Source organism: Desmodus rotundus, chromosome 13 (assembly GCF_022682495.2).
Source record: "Desmodus rotundus isolate HL8 chromosome 13, HLdesRot8A.1, whole genome shotgun sequence".
NCBI classification, from domain to species: domain Eukaryota; kingdom Metazoa; phylum Chordata; class Mammalia; order Chiroptera; family Phyllostomidae; genus Desmodus; species Desmodus rotundus.
The window spans coordinates 52,635,551-52,657,885 of NC_071399.1; the positions used below are offsets into that span (position 1 = coordinate 52,635,551).

The 22,335-nt window shown below is 37.5% G+C and overlaps 1 protein-coding gene across 7 annotated transcripts in view; it reads right to left on the reverse strand.

Annotated features, from left to right (window-relative positions):
• The window catches only part of DGKH (diacylglycerol kinase eta), a 231,013-nt gene that overhangs the window by 69,997 nt on the left and 138,681 nt on the right, over positions 1-22,335 (reverse strand). For all 7 annotated transcript variants that reach the window (XM_053916770.1, XM_053916772.2, XM_053916769.2 and 4 more), the window contains exons 7-13: positions 17,568-17,674; positions 16,792-16,917; positions 13,817-13,919; positions 12,375-12,534; positions 10,522-10,630; positions 10,252-10,391; positions 6,008-6,092 (exon numbers count right to left, since the gene is read on the reverse strand). In XM_053916770.1, coding sequence (XP_053772745.1) covers positions 6,008-6,092; positions 10,252-10,391; positions 10,522-10,630; positions 12,375-12,534; positions 13,817-13,919; positions 16,792-16,917; positions 17,568-17,674 — 830 coding nt within the window. The remainder of the gene's footprint in view (positions 1-6,007; positions 6,093-10,251; positions 10,392-10,521; positions 10,631-12,374; positions 12,535-13,816; positions 13,920-16,791; positions 16,918-17,567; positions 17,675-22,335) is intronic.

Consider the following 22,335-nt stretch of genomic DNA (forward strand, 5'->3'; position numbering starts at 1 on the left):
CAGCAATTCAACTTCCACATGTATACACAAAAGAAATGCAGATGTATGTTCAGCAAAAGACATGTATTAGGATGTTAACAGCAACATTTACTTAATGGTAGAATGGGTAACAAATTATACAATGATATATTTGTGCAATGGAAAACTAACTAAAGGGCAATGAGAACATATGATTCATAACTAAACCACCATACAGATGAATCACACAGAACATAATGTTGAGTGAAAGAATTCAGAACCAAAGGAGTACATACCAAATGATTCTATTTTATAAAGTACAAAAGCAGACAAAACTAATCAGTGCTGTTAGAAGTCGGGAGAGTGGTTACTGGAGTGGGAGATGGGGTGGTGAACGAAAGGGGGCCTGAGGAGGTCTCATGTGGTACCGGCAATGCTGGCCTGTGATCTGGGTGTTGATTACATTTAGTTTGTAGAAATTTACCAAGATGAACATTTATGACATGTACACTTTTCTGTATTCAAAATTCAACAAGGTTTTTTTAAAATGCCAAATGCAGTGTCATACAAGCATGTAAATAAATATTTCTCTCAAATCATGAAATAATGAAATGCTAAAGGAGTCCCATATCCCGTTTTCTATTGGATTCAAACTTTAACATTCTGTTGAAAGAATACATCTTCCTAATAATGAAAATGTGTACAGTATTTAAACAGTTTCATAATGAGAACCTTCCATCAAACGTTTGCCTCAAATACTCCATGTCGCAATGGTTCAAGAACTTCCATTATAAACCACCTGTTCTATTCAAGTCAGTTGCCTAAGCTCTTCTGCCTGACTCAGATATCCTTTCATTGCTTCTTTTACTAATCAGCATCAGTTTATTCAGACTTAAATGAAAATTCAATTACCCCCTAGGCAAATATAAGGCCCCAGGCAAATGTAAAGTCCCCTCAGTACAGCCTTCCTGACTAGGTCCCCCAAAGGGACCTCATTCCTGACTAACATCCAATTCCAAAAATGGCTAATCAGTATGTTGTTACTCTTTTAAATTTCTATCTTACTTTTTTCAAAGGCAAATCACATATGGAAAAAATTTACATGAAAGAAAGGTGGAAAAAAGTGAAAATGGAAAAAATTTACATGAAAGAAAGGTGGGAAAAAGTGAAAATGGAAAAAATTTACATGAAAGAAAGGTGGGAAAAAGTGAGAAAACAAAATATTTTTTCAGAAAGATTAGTTTTATTTCTTTTCTCTATAGGATTATTGTAAAACCTAAGAAGGTAGAAAAAAAAAGTACTATAAACTATCATTAATTCCATTTCAATTTACATTTAGAAACCCAGTGTTTTGCCCTGACTGCTGTAGCTTAGTGGGTTGGGTGTTGCCCTGCAAACCTGAAAGGTCACGGGTTCGATTTCCAGTCAGGGCACATGCCTGGATTGCAGGCCAGGTCCCCACCTCTGGGCATGCAAGGGGCAACGGATTGATGTTTTCTCTCTCTCTCTCCCCCTCCTTCCCTTCTCTCTAAAAAATAAATAAAATATTTTTTTAAAACCAAGTTTTTGTCCATTAAAAATAAACAAAAGCAAAAAATACCGTCTCTTCCAGAGGAAAATGAAGTAAGTTCTGTGTCCAAGGGCAAAATTACTGATACCACTTACTAACCTATTATGTAGTCATTTAGTTAAGTCACAAAGATAAGGTAATAATAACAGTTAACATTTTAAAATTGTGTATCAAGCACTGTGATTAAGCACTGTGTATGTATTTGTCCCATTACGTGTCCTGTTCCACAGCCAAGGAATATGAGGCTCACGTGAACTGAGTGATTTGCCTGAGACCCACAATTAATGAATGAAGAGCAGACAAACTAAGGGCCAGCTCTGAGGCTTTTCCCACCACACTGCCCCCTGCTTCCTCTCCCACCAAGTCCTGGTCTTTGCCTAACTGTATTTGTTAAACTTAAGTATCATCATTTCTCAAGTGTATCATTTATAACAGCCTCCTTGTTGAGCTTCCTAAGTCTCTCCTACTTGTTTTCAAACCATTCTCCAGTTTACAGCACAGTATTTTAAAAAAAATATCTGATCACATTCCTGCCAAACAGTGTCTCAGTGGATCCCTCCTACTTTCTAGATAATGTCAAAACCCTTCAGCTAACAAGGAAGGCCTCCCGTAATTCCCGAGATCTGACCCTCCTTTCCTCTCTGTCTTGTCTGTTGATGCTCTGTCTTTGCCCCACATGTTCTAACTCTACAGAATTACATGTAGTGCCACAAATTTACCAAAATATTCATTATCATGCTGTATGTAATGCCCTTTTTCAAATGGCTCATCTCTACTTTTCTTCTTTTGTGCTGAAAACCAAGTTTACGCACAACTCCCTCTGTAAAGACTTCAATGAACTTGCCAGGCCAAGAAGCCTCTCTTCTGAGCAACCATTATACCCTGAAAATAACCTAAATACTATTGATCATTTCCTTGTCTGTCCCTCCCACTACAGCAGAGATTCCAAACTTCCTGAGTTCATGGCATCCTTAGTGTCTGAACAATTTTGTCATACTGTCCTTAGGTCAAAAGAAATACCTAACAGTAGTTAACTCTAAACAATAAGTATTTATGTCCTAACAACTTAATAACTATTTTAAAATAATATACATACATTAAAAGGAAAAAATCTTATTTCATTCTTAAATAACTAATTGTAAGCCTGTTGGCATGGTATACACGGTATACACATAACACCTTGGCATCAGATTGGACATTGATGTCCTCATTTCCTATTCCACACAAATTTCTGTGTGGTGTTTGCTTTTTACCAAGTAGTAAACACCCAGCTTCACAATAATATGATGTCATCAAAAGGAATATAGCGCAGCCTAATGTTCAAACTGTGCACTCCCTCAATCTAGTAGTTTGCCCAGCATCCAACAGATGTTGAGTATTACCATGTGTTCTTTGAATTTAAAAATATCATGGTGGTACCCTGAGGCACACAGCTTGGGAACCACTACTCTAAGCTGACTGAAGCTAGAGGGTCTTTCATTTCCAGTCCCAGCTACCAGAACTCAATCTTGCTAAATGAATGAGAGAATAAAGTTACAATTTCTTAGCATGCTGCTACCAAACATCTAGAAAACCAACAGAATTGAGGGGAGAGAACTTTTACTATTCTACCAGAGTAAATTTAAAAATAAACTAATAGGAAGGATTCTGTTTCCATATTTTTAAGGCCATTCTTTCCTGCTTTCAGGGAGATGACTGAGGTGCAGTAGTTCTTACTTCCTCTTTGATTACCTTGGCATTCGTAAACAAGCATCTGTTGCCTTACTAGACTTGTACGATTGGGATATGATATGGAAGAGACCAAAAATATGACTCCTGCACCAAAAAGCTTTTAATCCAATTGGAAAGCAGTAGGAATCTGGCTTCTAAGAAACAGGCAAGGCCAGAGGGCTTTGATGCCAAGATGCCCACTGTTCCAAAAGGGTTTGGTCTTTCAATCAAAATTTAAGAAGAATGTGGTTATTCTGCCAGTCATAGTGTTAGGTGACAACACACTGGTGAGAGAATAATACACAATGCCTGACCCTTACAGCATGATAGTACCAAGATAATGAAAGGTGAACAGGACTACGGAACCACAGAGGAAGAGCACAGTACTAGGACTTGAGAAACAAGGATGGCTGCTTGGAGTGAGTGATACCTAAGCTGAGACCAAAGGTAAGAACGAGTGAACTAATAAGCAGAGGCCAACGGAAGGATACAAATTTGTTTGCAGAGGGTTAGAAGAAAAAACATGATGGGCATTCTATGTTAAATGCAAACAATAAATTTTCTAATACTGAGTACTAAATAACAGAATCACTCTTACTGAAGGAAATCAGGAAATTACTCTTTTTACGATGTTTAAAAAGTACAACACCAGGGGTGGGGGAAAAGGCAGAGAACTGTACTTGAACAACAATGAATTAGAAAAAAAAACAAACTTCATAATAAAAACTTTTATAAAACTCAAAAAAAAAAGTACAACAGCAAAGAGAATTACTTAATTATGGCCATAAAGAATTAATCGACAAAGCTCACAATTCTTTAAGCTCTGTAATTCTACAATGCCAGCAGGATGCTGGCAGTAAGATAAGTAGGAAAATCAACAACTTTTTTGTACTTCTAAGAAAACTGAAAAAATAATTTCACAATCAGGCATAAGGGAACCCAAAATGAATGTTTTATATCATATAAAGGAAAGTGCAGCTTACTTTTATTGTAGTTTTCAAGGCAAAAAAGTCACACAGTGACTGGTCAGAGTGATGCAGAAAATTGACTTAGCCTATAACCTTAAGGCATTCTATCCTTTTGTTGTGAAATATTATAATAAGAAACCAAAACAAATAAAGGTTCATTCAAAACCCTTTTATATTAAAAAAGAGGTTTCTTCCACGTAGCTGCAATTGCACCTCACATTTAGTGACCATATATGTGGGAAAAGCAAACTGTCAACCTTTTTTTTAATGCTAGGAAATAGACAACTCTGAAGTAAGTAAAGTAAAAAATTTGCCCTTTGTCTCTTTGGAGAGAAAATAACATTTACAAAAATTATTATTAAGAAAGAAGACTAGTTCCTATAAAACATGTATTATGGTTATAGTTAGATAAAATAATATTATATAGTCCTGGTCACATGGCTCAGTTGTAGTATCATTCTGTGCACTGAAAGGTTGCTGGTTCGATTCTCAGTCAGAGCACACACCTAGGTTGTGGGTTCGATTCCCAGTTGGGGTACATGCCAGAGGCGACTGATCAAAGTTTCTCATGTGGATATCTCACTCTTTCTCCATTCCCCTCCCCCTTCTACTCTCTCAAAAATCAATGGAAACATGTCCTCAGGTAGGGAAACAAAGAAACAAATAAATAAAATAACATTGTAAATGAAAATACTGCTGGAAATCAAATAGTAAATAAATATATTAATCTTCAATAGTAATTATATCTGGGTGGAAAGACTCTAAGATTTTTACTTTCTTTTTCATATAATTTTTATTTTCAAATTTTTTAGACGCAGCTTTTGCTACCTTTAAATCAGAAAGTTTTTCAAAATTCAATTAGCTTCTTTAAGAGCCCCATGTTCCTAGTTACCATTCCTTTCCTTAGTTTTGACAAAATCATAATTTTATTAATCACAAAACAAAGATTTCAAATGTAAAATAAACAGATGAATTTTCTTTGAGGGAAAATTAAGCTATTATAGATCAAATGGTCTGAGTGAGTTAGAGAATAATCCTTTGAAAATTTGGTTCTGTTTTAAATCTCCGGTGCTTTGATGTTTAATCAGAATACTGAATCTTTAAGAAGTCTAAAAACTGTACTTATTAATGGTCTACAGCAGGGACGGAATAGAGTGCACTGTTTTCTTTCTTATTTTGATCAACAGGCTTATTAGCCTGTAGACCTGTGCTGATGAACCTTCAACGAAGCAGGCAAAGCAGGAGAAATTACATAATATTCTGGCCACAAGTATCAGTGTGTTTGAGGATTATTAAGAAAGAGGAGTTAACCCCTAATAATCATACAGGTGCTCATGGCTGAAGCAGAAGATGAGGAAATGCTAACAGGAACTTGCCATTAGTTGGCATTCCCTGGAGCCCTGTTGGTCAGAGGAAGCAGACAGGTGCAATATTCAGGAAGAAATATTAGGGGAGGTTGAAGGGAAATTTGCATGGCTGGTGTTTTGCACACATTCACTGGCCTATTTAATCCTCACAACATGGTCATCTCACTCTACAGATGAGGTAACTGAGGCCCATGAAGGTGAGCAATGTGGCTAAACTCTCACTCCCAGTGTGGTGTTCACAGAAGGACTCTAACCTAGGTCATAAAGATTCAGTCCTCTGGGGGAGAGACTACAAGTAGTCAGTGAGACCATACCAAAACCTATGAAACATAAAATTAAGTAAACATGCTACCATGTCTTATAAGCTTTCTTATTTGTTCAAGATATTCACCCCCATCTTCAAATGGTAAATACGTAAAGGGTTAAAGTCTTACATAAAATTCTTCAGATGCGCCTGGAGGTTCTGGAAGTAGAGATGCCTTTGGTGGCAATTTGAGTTCATAGGTCATTATACTCCACCTGAAGGGAGAAACATCTTTGGTCTAAAATTCCTTTAAAATTTAATAAACTGATTTTGTCCTCACCTCATATATAAAAATATGCACATATATTTATGAACTATGCTTTATTGTATCTAAAACAACCAAATATGATTGAATGTAAACTGTACTTGAAAAATTAAAAAGTGAAATAAAGCAACCAAATATGAGACAGATAAAATTTGGTAATTTCATAAAATGCTGAATTCATAAGTTATGCTTTCTATATCTTATCAATTCTGTTATTAGTGACTTCAAAAATTTTTAAGGTCTTGACCACGGTAAGAAATGCATGTACCTAACACCTCCCCTTCTTCACCAGATACAATGCACTAATTTTTCTGTTCTTGTCTGTTTTACTTCTAAAATGATGCTCATCGTATTTTACTAACTAGATTATAAAGTTACTAATGGATCACAACCCAAAGTTCTAAAACAACACCCTAAATTAAATAAATGCTTACTACCTATAAAAACTACATCACACTCCATGCCACAACCAGCCATGTCAAGTCAGCTTGCACATACATGAAGTGAAAATCAGCTAATTATCCCTTCTTAAGTTAAGAATGGGATGAGAGAAAAACACTAATAGAGGTAACTGAAGCAAATTTATTTCAATTAGCTACAAATATTAATTTCAAACCTAACATTGAATCATTGGTGTTACAGAAAAGCAATCAAATCCAGATAAATCCAGTTGTGTATTTAAAATAATTTCAAACTCTGCGAGAACAATTGTGTATGTTGTCCATAACAGGATGTGAAATAAAGGTTTTACAAAGACACAAAGCATAATAAAAGTAGTACCATAACACATAAATTTTAAGAAAAGCATTTCACAGCTGAAACCAGAACCTATAGGATAGTTCCAAGATTAGCATCGGTATTCAAATAAGCTTAGTGCATCACTCAGAGTAGTAAGTTTTTGCATAAAAATATAAATTCCCAGAAAATCCCCTAAAAGACATATGTTATATTTTAGGATGTATTAACTGAATAGTTACTTATAGTTTATTCAACTCTTGACAGGAAGGTACTACACAGAAATATATACTTGACCATAAAAAGCCATTCATTCATCCATCATCCATCTATCCACCCACCCATCCACGCAAGAGATAGTCAACATCTCAATGTGACAAGACACTATTCCAGAGTCTGGAAATATCGTAGTTTTTAAGACTTCCTTAAGGAACCTTATATTCTAAAGCAGAAAATAGATATAATACAAGCCATATGTAAAATAAGTAAGCCTTGAAAATATCCTAATAGGGAGAAACACAATTGAAAACATGCAAAGTGAAGTTCCTTAGAGCTGGAAATATTCTGGTTAAAGGAGAGTTAAAGAAATGGGACAGAAATTCATCCAAATGTCTTTAATTCTTTGTACCTTCCCTGCTGCACCTCCACCCTTGATGGGAAATGACCGGGGTCGAAGAAACAGGAGAATGCGGCCATATGAGTCAGAAATGGACACATGTTGGTACTAGCTAAGCAGAGTTAGAGGCCAGAAGGTAAGGATCCATCTGGTATGTATGTGCATTAAAGAGGAGAGAGTGCACTGCTGAGGAAAGACCTGGGGAACTAGAGTCTGGAGTTAGTTTAGAGTGCCAGTTCTACCACGTGCTAGCTTTGTGACACTGATAAGATAACGACCTCCTGAGTCTCTTTATCTGTAGGATGGAGATTATAGTAGTAGCTCTCTTCAACTGTGCAGTGATGATTAAATGAGATGATACTCTATCTAGCAAATACTCTATCTATCTAGATTTACCTATCTAGTAAAGCCACTAGAAGTGCTAGGCAGACAAAAATCTAAGTAATTCTTACTATAGTGTCTCCACTAGCCTTTTCATCTCTGTAAGATAGTCATTGTAATGCTTTTATTAGCTATCCCATGGTGTTGTTTTGAGGATAAAACCAACTGGCTTATATGAAAAAGTGTACAAAATTTGGAATATTATTAAACAATGATATTTTCACACGGCCTTAGCAAACAGTATTCTTAAGTTAGTAATGAAAAGCCAGGAGCACCTTCCATCACCAGATATTTGGACCCCCCTTTACCCACATGGTAATGGAAGATGATTTGACTTTGGGTGGTAGGCATACAATGCAATATACAGATCATTTATCATAGAAATGAACACTTGAAACCTATACTGTCTTATTAACCAATGTCACCCCAATAAACTTTAAAAGAATCAATTCGAAAATATTTTTTTAAAAAGCCATGAACAAAATATTTTTATGTTCCTAATAATGGCCTTTTTTAAGGTTAAAAAATCTAATAGGTTTCTTTAAAAATCCCCTTTTATTATTTTTTTTCTTCTTATATTTTTTTGCAGGTCTGTATCAAGGAATTTAACCATGGAGACACAATTTCTCTGTTCACTATCTGGAGAAGGTAATTCTCATTGCACACAGGGAAAAGCAAACACAGGGTAGAGGAAATGCCTAGCAGCATTTCCTAGGACGAAATGAGAATGTGGTATTTAAATCTGCACAAAAAGCCCTTTAAAATAACTTGTGTGGTTTGGTGAGCACAGAATTGGGTAGTTGTCTGAGAAGTCACCTCCCAGCTCCTTTAAGACTTGAAAGTTGAATTCACTTTATGCACCCAAACTACTGGAGTAACTGGGGTATCCCTCTCACTGACGTTAGATACATATCTAACTACTACGCTATACACTTGAAACTAATATAATGTTGAATGCCAACTGTAAATTAATGAAAAAAAGTTTTTCAAAAGAGCATTTGGGATAAACTTAGATAAATGTTCTACAGTTCAGCTCTCTTTTTATTTTTTTCATAGTTTAATATTTTATTGTTTATGCTATTACAGTTGCACTAATTTCCCCCGTGTTCCCTGTCCACCCAGCCCACCCCCCACTTCCACAGTAAATCCCCACACTATTGTCCATGTCCATGCGTCTTTCACTTATGTTCTTTGACTAATCCCTTCACCTTCTTTCAACCAGCTCTCTTTTTAAATATTCTGCCAGCAAAAGAATCAACCATTACAACATTACCTTATGACAGGCAAGGTTACAATTAATTAGGTTACAGTTCATTTGAGGGTAATTACATTTTAGAATGGTGGCTCCCTGATGAGATTTTGTTATTTTCGGGAAGAGTTCCACAGATGGCTAATCCTATCAAAGTTGTTTTAATTCATGTTAACTCAAGTTTATAATGATATTTTGATATCTGTCTTCTACTTACGGAGTTGGTAAGGTGGGGGTGGGTCGTTACTGCTTACTGAGTCCTGTTGTTCCCTATACCCAAAATCGAAACCCCTCCTCCAGGATACTCAGGGCACACACATTGTGATTTCTTTCTTATATGTGGAGCATTCAGAGAGAAAGCAGTGAAGAGCTGCGGTCAAAGGACACTACAACATACAAGGATAGTTCCTATAGTTCCTTCAGATGAAGCTGTCTTCCTAATACTTCCCTGGAAAAGGATTATCTTTTTATTGTTTTATTTATTTATTTTTATAGGGTTATCTTTTTTAGCATTTACCATATTTTGCCATGTATGATGAGTACTTTTTTGCTCACATTTTTGAGGGAAAATAAGGACGTTACATGTGTGTTATGACTACATAGCATGGGTATAACAATGGGTATAATAATCCCATGCATAGTGTACACAAAGCCATGGGTGAACATTATACACAGCAAAATATGGGTAGTCCTTTGTTGTTTTAATTCATTCTTCCCAGGTATAATTAAGAAGAGATATTCTAACAAATCTGAACTTCATAGGTCTTTTTCTGCTTTAATAGAACAAGATGATAGGCATCAAGAGCACTACTCCCCATGTTAACTATTTAAGCTTTCTCCTGCACTGAATAACAATGAAAAGTAGTTAGTATCAACCTTCTACCTTTAAAATAATGGGTTTATTAGACTACTTTTCTCAGTTTTTGTTAAAATTAACTCACTCAAAAAATATTTCTATTGAGTGTCTACTCTCTGCTGGGCTCAATTCTATACCTCAGGGATGACAGAGTAGACAAGACCAGGAAGTCTCTGCTCTCAAGAGGTTTATAGTCAGTAAAATTTGAATGATCAAAAAACGATTTCAGAGTGCCATTTTCACACTAGGTGTAGAAGAGAAGTCACTTTTACCTGTCCAACATTTTGGTACTGGCCCGTTCCAACTTCTCTAGTATCTGGGGAAGTTGAGTGTCATCATCATACGAACCTCCCCAGCCAAGAACCCGGGCAAGGTCATTTCCAGTACCCAAAGGCAACACTCCCAGCTGACACTAGAAGTAAGAGCACAACAAGGAGGCCTCAGGCAGGGTGAGAAATAGGGGCTATTACAGTTCTACACATTTCTTGCAGCCGGTGAGTATACGTTCATGTTAGCTAATAATGAAAATAATTAGTACTTGCCTGTTTATTCAAGTTGAGCTTATCAATTTCTGACAAAACCCAACCTACACTTCCATCTCCTCCACAAACAAGAATCCGGAAATTGTCAAACTTCTGGAATAATCTTAAACTGAAAGTAAAAAGTATTTTATTTTAATATAAATAAATAAAATTCACTTTCCCCATTTCTTTGTTATTCTGCATCTACTGGTATTCAAGTTCAAATTAAATATAAAAACTCTTACATATTAATTGTACTATAAAGTTAATTTCAGTACATAGTTTTAACTTAAGCAAACCTCTTAATCATAAAGACAAAAGGGGATTATAAGTAGAAATGGAGACAAATTAGAGAGAAAGCAAAGGAAGAGATGGGAAAACACACAAAGGAAGAACCCAGGAAAGAGAATGAAAGGTAAGTAATGTGAGATGGTAGACATAGTGATTTTTCTCTTTCCATTACCAGGCTATGTGATTTCCTTAAGCACAGCAGATTACAAACCAGGGGTGGGAGGTCTAGGGCACTGAGCAAGGCAATTCCTACAGGGATCCACCCAACTTTGTCAATGCATCACTTTTTGTACTTCCTGTCTGTTTTTCCTCCTCCTCTTCTCTGAGTCTCAGGCCAATCTCTTTACTTCTATCTTCTTTCCTCTCAAGTTGTGATACATCCTACCTCCTGAATGTACCTTTGATACCTCAAGTATTACGGAAAATCTAAAAAATATGTTATACAGACAATCTCAAGAAGTTTAACAAAGAGAGTTCCTTGGGTACGAAAAAATGAATGTCAAGAATATAAGATATTGGAACTATTAAGGATTATTAAACAGATGTACTATAAAGGGTGACAAAGCTAACCAGCAATGGAAGAGACAAAGGTGAGAAGAGAGGCCAGATGAGGAAATGCCAGGACCCAAACAAAGGAAAGCAAGTGATGTCCAAGCAGATAAGGATGGAGCAGGGTACACAAGAAAAAGACCCATACCCAGGTGACCAGAAGGGCCTGAACTTAGCAAGAAAAAGATAACGGAAATAAGAAGGAAGACTCTGAAGGGACAGAAGTGAAAAGAAGCACAAAAAGAGACTGAGGAGAGAGACATAGAAGACAGGAAAGAGTTAAATTATAAAACATAAAAGGCCTTTTCAGGCACTAGCATCTAAAAATCCCCATTTCTACTTTCATGTTCATGCGTAAGGTGATGAGAACCCCAGAGAAAAGCCAAGTTGGCATAAGGAAACCATATAGAGATGGCTGGGCTCTGGCTCCAATGACACAATCAATGAACATCCCGTACTCACACGGAAAATGTGCTGAGGAATGCCTCCAGGCATATTTCCTCTCACTGAAAATGTTATTTCATTTTTTTCAGATTTTACATTTAAATGACATTCCAGATAGCCGAAACAATCAACGAAAGTCTTTCTTTGCCATTTGTATGAAGTGAGTCTGAAATCCTTAAGGAACTGACTTACAGACCCACGACAGTTCTGTGCTTTGGCTAAATAATTGACCGTATTATATGTAAATCAATACTAGCCTCCCATACGAATCATTTTCTGAGGTTATTTTGTATTTCTATATTTACACGTTCATCTTTCTTAGAGCTAAGCATGCTGTGAGTGCTTGTTTAATCTGTAGTGCAAAACTTTTCTAAACAAATTTTGCAATTTTTAGCACATAAGGCAGTTACGCAAATATCAAAAGGTTGTGGTAAATTTATAATTAGAACTTTTAAAAGAGAGAGAGGAGTGGGAAGATCAACACACAGATTTCTAGGAGAGTCTACAACGGTCATGAACTGGAGTGCCAGGCATTATTTCATGCTCAGAGCTCCATTTCACTTAAAAGAGATTTATCAATAATCAATTACCCTAAATAAGGGCCTCCATTCATTAAATCAAACACCTGAGCCGGATTTAGTAACTGTTTAAATCGTCGGAGGAACTTTACTCCCTGATTATCTCCACTCTTAGAATTGACAAAAACCAGCAGAGGACTAACACAGAATGAAAAAGTTGCTCTACAGAAACCTGTAAGAAAACACAGGACAAGATCAGTAAGCACAGTTTCTCTCTTAAACTGCTAACAAAGACTCAGAGAAAACAAGAGAAATTCATAAAAATAAAGAACTATGTTCATTACTTTTACAGAAAGTTAAAAATTAGCCACTGAAATGGAGATAGCTTTGTGATTTACATACTGAGAATATATGTTATCTTTTAAAATATGCTCTATAATGAAAAATTATAATAAATGATAAAAGTATTAATTATAGATAATTTGAGATATACGACCTGCCTTAACACTTATATAAGAAAAACCAATCATAGTCTGTGTTCATATTCATTGCTATAAAATATTTTAACTGCTCCTTGATGAGGCCTGAACAAATACTTTAAAATTTATAATAAACAACAGAACCTTGATATATCATGGCTTACAGAGGGAGGGCTTTTAATACCACTGTTTTTTCTTTTTTAAAATAGCTTCTTTTGAGGCTATATCCTTAAACCTGTAAGATCTATTGGCGTAATTTGCACAAAAAGTTTGAAAACCATAATGTACTTTATCAATACAAAACACTGATAATATATGGTAAAAGCCTTCTGTAATATGGTTCGCTTAGAAGGTTACTAATATGCTATTCCCAAACCAGTGTTGTAAACAGGTTCCTTAGCACTTACAACTAAGTTGTAAGATTCTAGAAAAAGTGAATAAACTTATAGCAATATAAATTCCTGCAATGAAACTATAAGAAAACAGCCCTGGATGGTGTAACTCAATGGATTGAGCACAGGCCTGCGAACCAAAGGGTCGCCAGTTTGATTCCCAGTCAGGGCACATGCCTGGGTTGCAGGCCAAGTCCCCAGTAGGGGGTGTGCGAAAGGCAACCACACATTGATGTTTCCCTCTCTTTCTACCTCCCTTCTCCCTCTCTAAAAATAAAAAAATACTAAAAAAAAAAAAAAGAAGAAACTGTAAGAAAACAGATTTCTAAATAAGAGATATGCTAATGGGCAGTTTCAATTATGGAATAATAAAAACACAAAAATTAACCTTTTCAAATTACATTTTGGCACAGAATAATGATCTTATTTGCTGAAATGTACAGAAATTTCACCAATGCGTTTATACCTATGTTAATTTTTTTAATGTTCTCTTAAAAATTAAATGTACCGTTCAACAACTTAAATAGGTTTATTATATAAAAGTGGTAAGAATAACCAGTTACAATTCTGTTCATTTTAGGAAAATAAATGTACATATCAACTTTCGATATACCAGGAATGTCCATACAGTGCTGCTACATACCATCAGAATCAGTGCTGTTCAGTGCAATTGGAGGTATGATAGACACTCTACACTGGCCAAGTGGACATATAGGATGGTATAAGTCTTTGCAGGCAGTGTGTACCTAATAACAAACAAATACACTTTTAAGAATCATAAAAACAAATCAATATTTAGTTATGTTGTAAATTATATCTAAGTAACTGAAAATTTAAGGATCAACTACATCACAAAATGTTCAGTAATTCATAAATTACTTTAATGGTACAATATTTATGCTTCTAAGAAACGGGCTAATAATTTTAGAGATGGGAATTTGATTTTGTCTGTGTAGCTTGTTTTTGTGATTGTCTCAGGAAAGTAGTGTATAGTAATACAGTAAGTGCTTGTGAAGGCAAGGAGAGGGGCGAGAAGAGAAAGGAGTGCAGAGGAAGGGATAGAAAATAACCAGTATGCCTCAATATCATTGTCCGTTTAAAAAAAAAAACTGATGACATCTATCTTATAAAATTCTTACAGAATTTAATGAAAATAAATAAAATCTATTATATGTCCACTCTTTGTGTAACAACCCTATAACTTTCTATTCACACCTCTTTATAACATTTTCATATTATAGTTACAAGTATATCCGTGCCTACATAAGGAAAAGGAAAAGGTCCTATTATTATACACTCATCTTGGGAAGTGATGTACATAATAGGCACTCAGTAAATGTAGAAACAAAGTTTCAAGGTCATTCCAGATACTACTGAGAACAAAAAACACAGGGTTAACTTACTTATTAAGTGGGACACAGGCAACTTTGAATACTTTATGGTATTAGCTCCAGAGCCTTTATGTTCTAACCAGTAAAAGTAGATATTCAATACTTCACAAAACACTTAATATGGCATATTTCTTTAGTCCTTTTAGATAACTGGCATATTAATGAAACATGCATTTATCCAAACTTTTGGGAAAAAAACTGAAATTTAACTAATTCTTGTTCTGCTGATGACCTAATTTTAGACATCTTCCTAATTTGATTTATAATAACAATCCAAATTGATTTTACAAAAACAAGCATGCACAGGTAGTTTAAAAGGAATAAAAATAAAGTAAAACTGAAAAATATAACAATGTTAAATGAGAGAAGTGGAAGATAAAATTGTACCTTCACTATTTTTACAGAAAATGTAAAACTATGTCTAGAGAGTGACAACAACTGGAAAAATGAGGAGTCGACTCATTAGGGTTGTGGAACTGGTTTGGTTTTTCACTTAGATGACTGTGTTTAGACACTTAATATTCTGCTGTTAGAAACTCCTATTTTAAAGGCAAAATAATATATAAACAGATAAATCAGAGTGTACAGGAAGTACAGAGTAAAAGATGGCTCAGAAACCCACACATCTAACAGGTAGAGTGGAGCCAGAATGATTCTACAATAAGGTGATATTTAAATTTGCCAGGAAAAAAAAAAAGGGAAAAGACATTCCAGAATGCTCTCTTCTATAATCTGTAATAATATTATTAGTGAAATCTTTTAAAGGTAAGGGTGAGTAGAGTGAGCAAATAAAAAAACTAATTTACTCTTATTGTTAAAGTTGGTGAAGTTTAAAACTACTGACTAAATACAAGTACAAATCTATATATTGCAGGCAAAGACAATTTATATAATTGTCATTTAAAAAATAGTTCATTACACATGACCTTTCTTTTAAAAAGTTAAAAAAAAAACAGCTGAAGTTCTTGGAGAAGAGAGTCAGACTCCAGTAAATGTGGACCAATAAGACTAGCAGCAGGTGCACGTATCACTGGTTGTCCCGCCGTCCCCACCAAAACCAATCTTAGGTAGGATGAAAATTTAAAATCTTGTTTAGGGAGCACTCCTTTAAAATTAAGGAATGGCAAAAGAGGGTTTTAGGGTTTGTGGTTACACCAAAACTCCAGAGAGAGATAGTCTATATTAGTATAGTCTATATTATATTAAATGGGATAAAAGAAACGAAAAGTATGCCTATGCTAACAAAAAGAGGCAACTGGTGAAGAATAAATAACAAAAGGACAAAGAGAATCATGTTTGATTTAAAAATGAAAAGGAAACACAGATTACTTATTAGGCCTGAGTAAAACACTATAGGACTTATTTTCCTCCGTAGCCTATGGAATCGATCTCAATATGAAACCAACACGTCACACTCGCTTCTCTTACACTTGCTGAACTACACCATATTTATTAAAGGCAAATTTTTTCCCACCCATTTTTGGAGGGGGCAGGATGGAGAGCAGGGCAGCTGAAGTAGAAGACTCAAAACAAGACAAATCAGCCCAATGCAAGGCAATCACTGTCACAGTAGCCAAGCATCACCCAGTAGTAAGATAAGCACTCACAGCTGTTGCCTCCTGGCCCTATGATCTCTTAGTCCCCACGCCACACTCTGTGTGGCCTCGTTCACTCTGAGTCCTGCTCTAACCGCCCACATGCATGCGGAGGCCCGGTCCTCACACAGTCCAGCACAGACTATCACTGGTGCCACGTTATGTTCAGTGTGCTTCTCTCCTCTTGCTTGCACAAGCAAGAAAGCTTTAAAGTACGTATTTAAATGCACAGTTTAACACATGGCCTACTGAACTCGGCATTCTGTCAGAGAACATCCATAGATTGTAGCAAAATTACATTTTGTATGCCAGGCAAAATTTGGTGGCTTTCTGTATGCAATACATAGTAAAACAGGCCTGAAAATAGCAACCCACTGCGGGTGACTAAAGCATAATGAAAAACAATAAAACCGGGGAATGGGTCTTTAGACAAAGGAAATATATAACAAGAGTAAGTTTTACAAAAAGGGTATTTGAAAAAGTAACCAGACTGAAAGGAATACACCTTGAAAAAGACAAATTTTACAGTGGGTACATGTGCTACCCAGCTCTGCTGGGCCATAAATTCTTTAAAATGTCTCTAAAGTGCACACATAAAAGTTATGAAAAGGAGCTAATTAAAAAGGACTCACCATCGTTTTACACCAAAGGCACTTCCAATCTTGGAGACGAAGAACACTGCCGCAGGTTTTGTCACAAACAGCACATTTGGCGCTCACAGGCAAGTTACCCTCTAGCCACTGGTGAGGCATAGCCACCTGTGCAGCAGGATTAAAGGACAGTCAAATTAAAGACTGTGGAGCACACCATTCTTCCCCCAGGGAAGCTATACAATAATTTCTTACTCTGTGAATTGAATAATATGTATTATCATGGCCCACATTCATTTACCCCACATTTATGGAGCCTGTACTATGCCCCAAGCACTATAGAGGTAAAAAGATAAGTAAGACTAAATCTCTAGCCTTCAGAATTTGTAGTACAGTTGAGGAGAAAGGAATGCAAAACGCATTATATCACAGTGACCAGAAAATGCTATCCAAATGTTTAGGCAAGGTATAATGGAGGCAAGATTTTGAAGGTGGGGGCACCGTTCAGAGGACGCCCCAAGGTCTGAAGAGTCAGGATCTGGGCAGACAGCCGAGCTAGGGCTTAGAGACATCTTCGTTTCCCAGGTCAGCGACACCAGCCCCACACCACTCCTGAGCCCTAGTCACATTTCCCGTCAAGTTTAAGAGCTGAAGGATCCAAGAAGCATCTAATTGAAAATAAAAACTCACAATACCCAAATTCTTCCATTTAATACTAATAGTAAATATTCCCACCTAAACCTGTCATTATTTTCCACTGGACAGCAAATCAAAGACAGGAGGTACTGGGAAGAGATCGGAGACAGAACATGGCTCACCCCATCTTCGTCCTCTATGATGTCCTTCCCGATGGAGGCCAGAGTTGTCCATTTGCAGTTATTTGTTGCCCTCACTGCACACCTTTTGTGAGCCTTGAATTTACATACTAAAAAAATAGAGAAGACCATTTCTAAATGCCTGTGTACTTTTCGACAAATGATTAAAGGAAATCACAGGGTGAAATTTAAAAGAGTTGGAGGGTGGAAGGAAAACAATATTTTAAAAAGTTCAAATTACTCTTCAACAGAGAAGATGGCAGCGAGATAGGTGGAAGCAGAGTCCACTTCCTCTCAGCACCAGTGAAATACCTAGCTAATCTGAGGAACAGAGCAAACAGCCAACGGTATTCCAGCATATATGAAGATCAGAGACCAAAGATAGAGGACACTGAAAGATCTGATGGTAAGAAAAGTGTTTAAGGACAATAAGGTCCCTGGGACCTGCGCGGGGACCAGGGCAGCTGAAGCCCCGGCCCCGAGGCAGGGTCTGCTGCAGGATTCTTGGGAGAGAGCCAGGCTGAACTGTGTGAGCATCCAGGTGCTTGTTTGGACCAGGGGGACTTGAATAGGAAGAATTTCTCAAAAAGAAAAAGAGGAAATAGAGGCACTCAGCGGCTAGTTAGAGAACTCTCCACAGCAGCCGCTGCCTCTGGCGCCCCTCCCCTCTCAGCCGCTGACCTGTGAACGTGGGATACACAGCCCCAGCGCTGACCTGAAGCCCCGCTGGTGCGCAACCAGATTAACGGACTGGGGGCCCACACCTGAAACCCTGGTGGGGCATCTACACCGGAAACCCCAGCTGGGCGCCCACACCTGTAACCTCGGGTGGGGGGTGCGCACTGGGAGTAGAGGCGACCTGCCCCACGCGCAGCCACAAAGCAGCGGACCCGCCAGCCTTGCAACCCAGGCCCAAATAGGCAGATGGGCTGATCAACAGCCTGGCTGAACTGCAGGCGACCACACCGAAAAGCACCGGTTCTGAACAACTCCTACCTAGCGCCTGCGCACAGAGCCCTGCAGAGCCTACTGGATCTCTAGGACGAAGGCAGAACACCCAGCAGAGGGGAGCTGCAGGGCTGGGGGAGACTGCATTCCCTGCAAAGACTCGACCCAGTAAGGGGGTGAACTACCCCATAGCAGCACCAAGAGCCCCTAGCATCTAAGGCAGCAAAGAGCAAGAAGGGGGAGTGTGAGTTGCCCCTAATTGGTGCAACACAAGGACAGCATATCTGGTGAACTAAAGGCCTAGTGGGGATCAAAAGGACCCCGAGGAACTGGACTGGAGGCTGAACAACAGCGAAAAGAGTGTGGCTCAGGATGGGAGAAAAGTGAAACCAATCCTTCCAACCACCCCCTCCCTTTCCACAGACAGGAAGACAAGCAGAACTAACCTGACTGGTTTAAAGCCAACAGAAGACTTTTTTTCCCTCTCTTTTTTTTCCCCCTCCTTTCGCCCTGAATTCCTTCTTCCTTTCTGTCCTTCTTTCTTTTTTTATTCCTTCTTCCTTCCATCCTTTACCTTTTTTATTCCTTCTTCCTGCCTTCTTTTATTTATTGTTTTGTTTTATTTTTGGTTAAAATTCCTTCTTATCTTGCCTCCGATCTTTCTTTACTCCTTCTTCCTTCCTTCCTTTCCTTTTCTATTCCCTTTTCCCCTCCTTCCCTTTACCTTCGCCCCCTTTCTCTGTTTCCCACAGGTGAGACAATAAAACCTGGAGTGCTGAAAAGACCACAGTTAGACCGTGTTACACCCATAAACATCAGCTCAAGACCAGTGAGCACAGGAGATTAAGGAGACAGCACCACTGAATCCCATTGGCATTCTACCATAGAAGTTCATACCATAAACCCAGGGAGTCAGAATAGATCAATTTAAGAAGCAGAGGCCAACAAGAAGAGTCTCACAAAAAATGGGAAGACAAAGAAACAATCCCCAAATGAAAGGAAAGGAGGAAGCCTCAGAAAGAATGCTAACTGAAATACAGGCAAGTCAACTATCAGATACTCAGTTCAAAGCAATGGTTATCAGGAAGCACAGTGAGCTCACAGAGAACTACCAGAAACTACAGGGAAACTACAATGAACTCACTGCAAACTATATCAACATGAAAAAGGAAATAGAAACTATCAACAAGGGCCAAGAGGAAAGGAAGAATACAATTTCTGAACTGAAGAACACAGTAGAAGGAATGAAAAGCAGACTTGATGAAGCAGAGGATCAGATCAGCAAGCTGGAGGACAAAGTAGAAAAGAACACCCAGAAAGAGCAACAAAAGGAAAAGAGGCTCAGAAAGAATGAAGAGGGATTAAGGGAAATGCAGGACAACCTGAAAGGTAACAATATCCGTATAATAGGAATACCAGAAGGAGAAGAAGAAGAGCAAGGGATAGAAAACCTGTTTCAAAAAGTAATGATGGAAAATTTTCCTAATCTGATGAGAGAAAAAGTCACCCAAATCCAGGAAACACAGAGAGTCCCAAGCAAGAGGAACCCAAAGAGACCCACTGCAAGACACATCATAATTAAAATGGCAAAATTCCAAGACAAAGAGAGGATCTTAAAGACAGCAAGGGAGAAAACAGGAAGTAACATACAAGGGAGCCCCAATAAGGTTAGCAACTGACTTCTCAATGGAAACGCTCCAAGCCAGAAGACAATGGCAAAAAATATTCCAAGTAATGAGAACCAGGGGCCTGCAACCAAGACTACTTTACCCAGCAAGGCTCTCAATCAAGATAGAAGGCCAAATAAAGAGTTTCCCAGACAAAAGAAGTCTAAAAGAATACACTTCCACCAAACCAGCTCTGCAAGAGAAGCTAAAGGGACTGCTTTAAGGAAAGGAAGGAAAAGAGAAAGACAGAGGAGCACAGGCAGGAAAAAATGGCAATGAATAACTACCTATCGATAATAACCTTCAACATAAATGGATTAAATGCTCCAAGCAAAAGACATAGAATAGCTGAATAGATGAGAAAACATGACCCACACATATGCTGCCTACAAGTGACCCATCTCAGGACAAAAGACCTACACAGACTGAAAGTGAAGGGCTGGAAACAAATTTTCCAAGCAAATGGACAGGAAAAAAAAGCAGGGGTAGCAATACTCATATCAGACAAAATAGACTTCCAAAGAAGGGCCATAAAGAGAGACCCAGAAGGTCACTTCATAATACTCAAAGGAAGAATCCACCAAGAAGACATATAAACATTGTAAATATATATGCACCCACTATAAGACACCCAAATACATAAAGAAAATCTTGGAGGACTACAAGAAAAATATTGACAGCAACACAAATAAAGTAGGGGACTTTAACACCCCACTGTCAAAAATGGACAGGTCTTCCAAACAAAATATCAACAAGGATATTGTGTCACTTAACAATACCCTAGAGGAAATGGACTTCACTGATATATATATATATAGTTTTTCATCCCAAAGAAGCAAAATATACATTCTTTTCAAATGTACATGGAACATTTTCAAAGATAGACCACATGATAGGACACAAAGCAAGCCTCAACAAATTCAAGAAAATTGAAATCATATCAAGCATTTTCTCTGACCACAAGGGACTGAAACTAGAAACCAACCCCAAAGGAAAAAACCCAAAACACTCAAAATCATGGAGACTGAATAGCATGCTATTAAACAATGAATGGGTCAAGAACGAGATTAGGGGAGAAATCAAAAACTTTCTGGAAACAAATGAAAATGAACTCACAAACAACCCAAAACCTATGGGACATAGCAAAGGCAGTCCTGAGAGGGAAGTTCATACCAATACAGGCCTACCTTAAGAAGATAGAAACATTTCAAACAAACAACCTAACCCTACACCTACAAGAACTCGAGGAACAACAACAAAGACAGCCCAGAGCAAGCAGAAGGAAGGAAGTAACCAAGATCAGAGCAGAGTTAAATGACATAGAGACTAAAAGCACAATTCTAAGGATCAATGAATCCAGGAGCTGGTTCTTTGAAAAGATAAACAAAATCGACAAGCCTTTAAGTAGGCTCATCAAGAAGAAAAGAGAGAGGATCCAAATAAACACAATTAGAAATGAAAGAGGAGAGATTACAACTGATAGAACAGAAATACAAAGGATTGTAAGAAATTACTACGAAGAACTGTATGCCAACAAATTTGAAAACCTAGGTGAAATGGACAGATTTCTAGAAAAATATAATCTTCCAAAACTGAAGGAAGAAGAAGCAGAAAACCTGAACAGACCAGTAACAGCAGACGAAATTGAAGCAGTCATCAAAAAACTCCCAACACACAAAAGCCCTGGACCAGATGGCTTCACAGGAGAATTCTACAAAGCATTTAAGGAAGAGCTAACCCCTATCCTTCACAGACTATTCGAAAAAATCCAAACTGATGGAAGACTCCCAAACTCTTTTTATGAAGCCAGCATCATCCTAAACCCCAAACCAGATAGAGACACAACAAAAAAAGAAAACTTCAGGCCAATATCGCTGATGAACATGGATGCTAAAATTCTCAACAAAGTATTGGCAAACCGCATTCAGGAATACATAAAAGATCATACACCATGACCAAGTGGGATTCATCCCAGGGATGCAAGGATGGTACAATATTCGCAAATCAATAAACGTAATACATCACATCAACAACAGCAAAGACAAAAATCACATGATCATATCAATAGATGCGGAAAAAGCATTCGATAAGATACAGCACCCATTTCTGATAAAAACACTCAGCAAAGTGGGAATAAGGGGAGCATTCCTCAACAT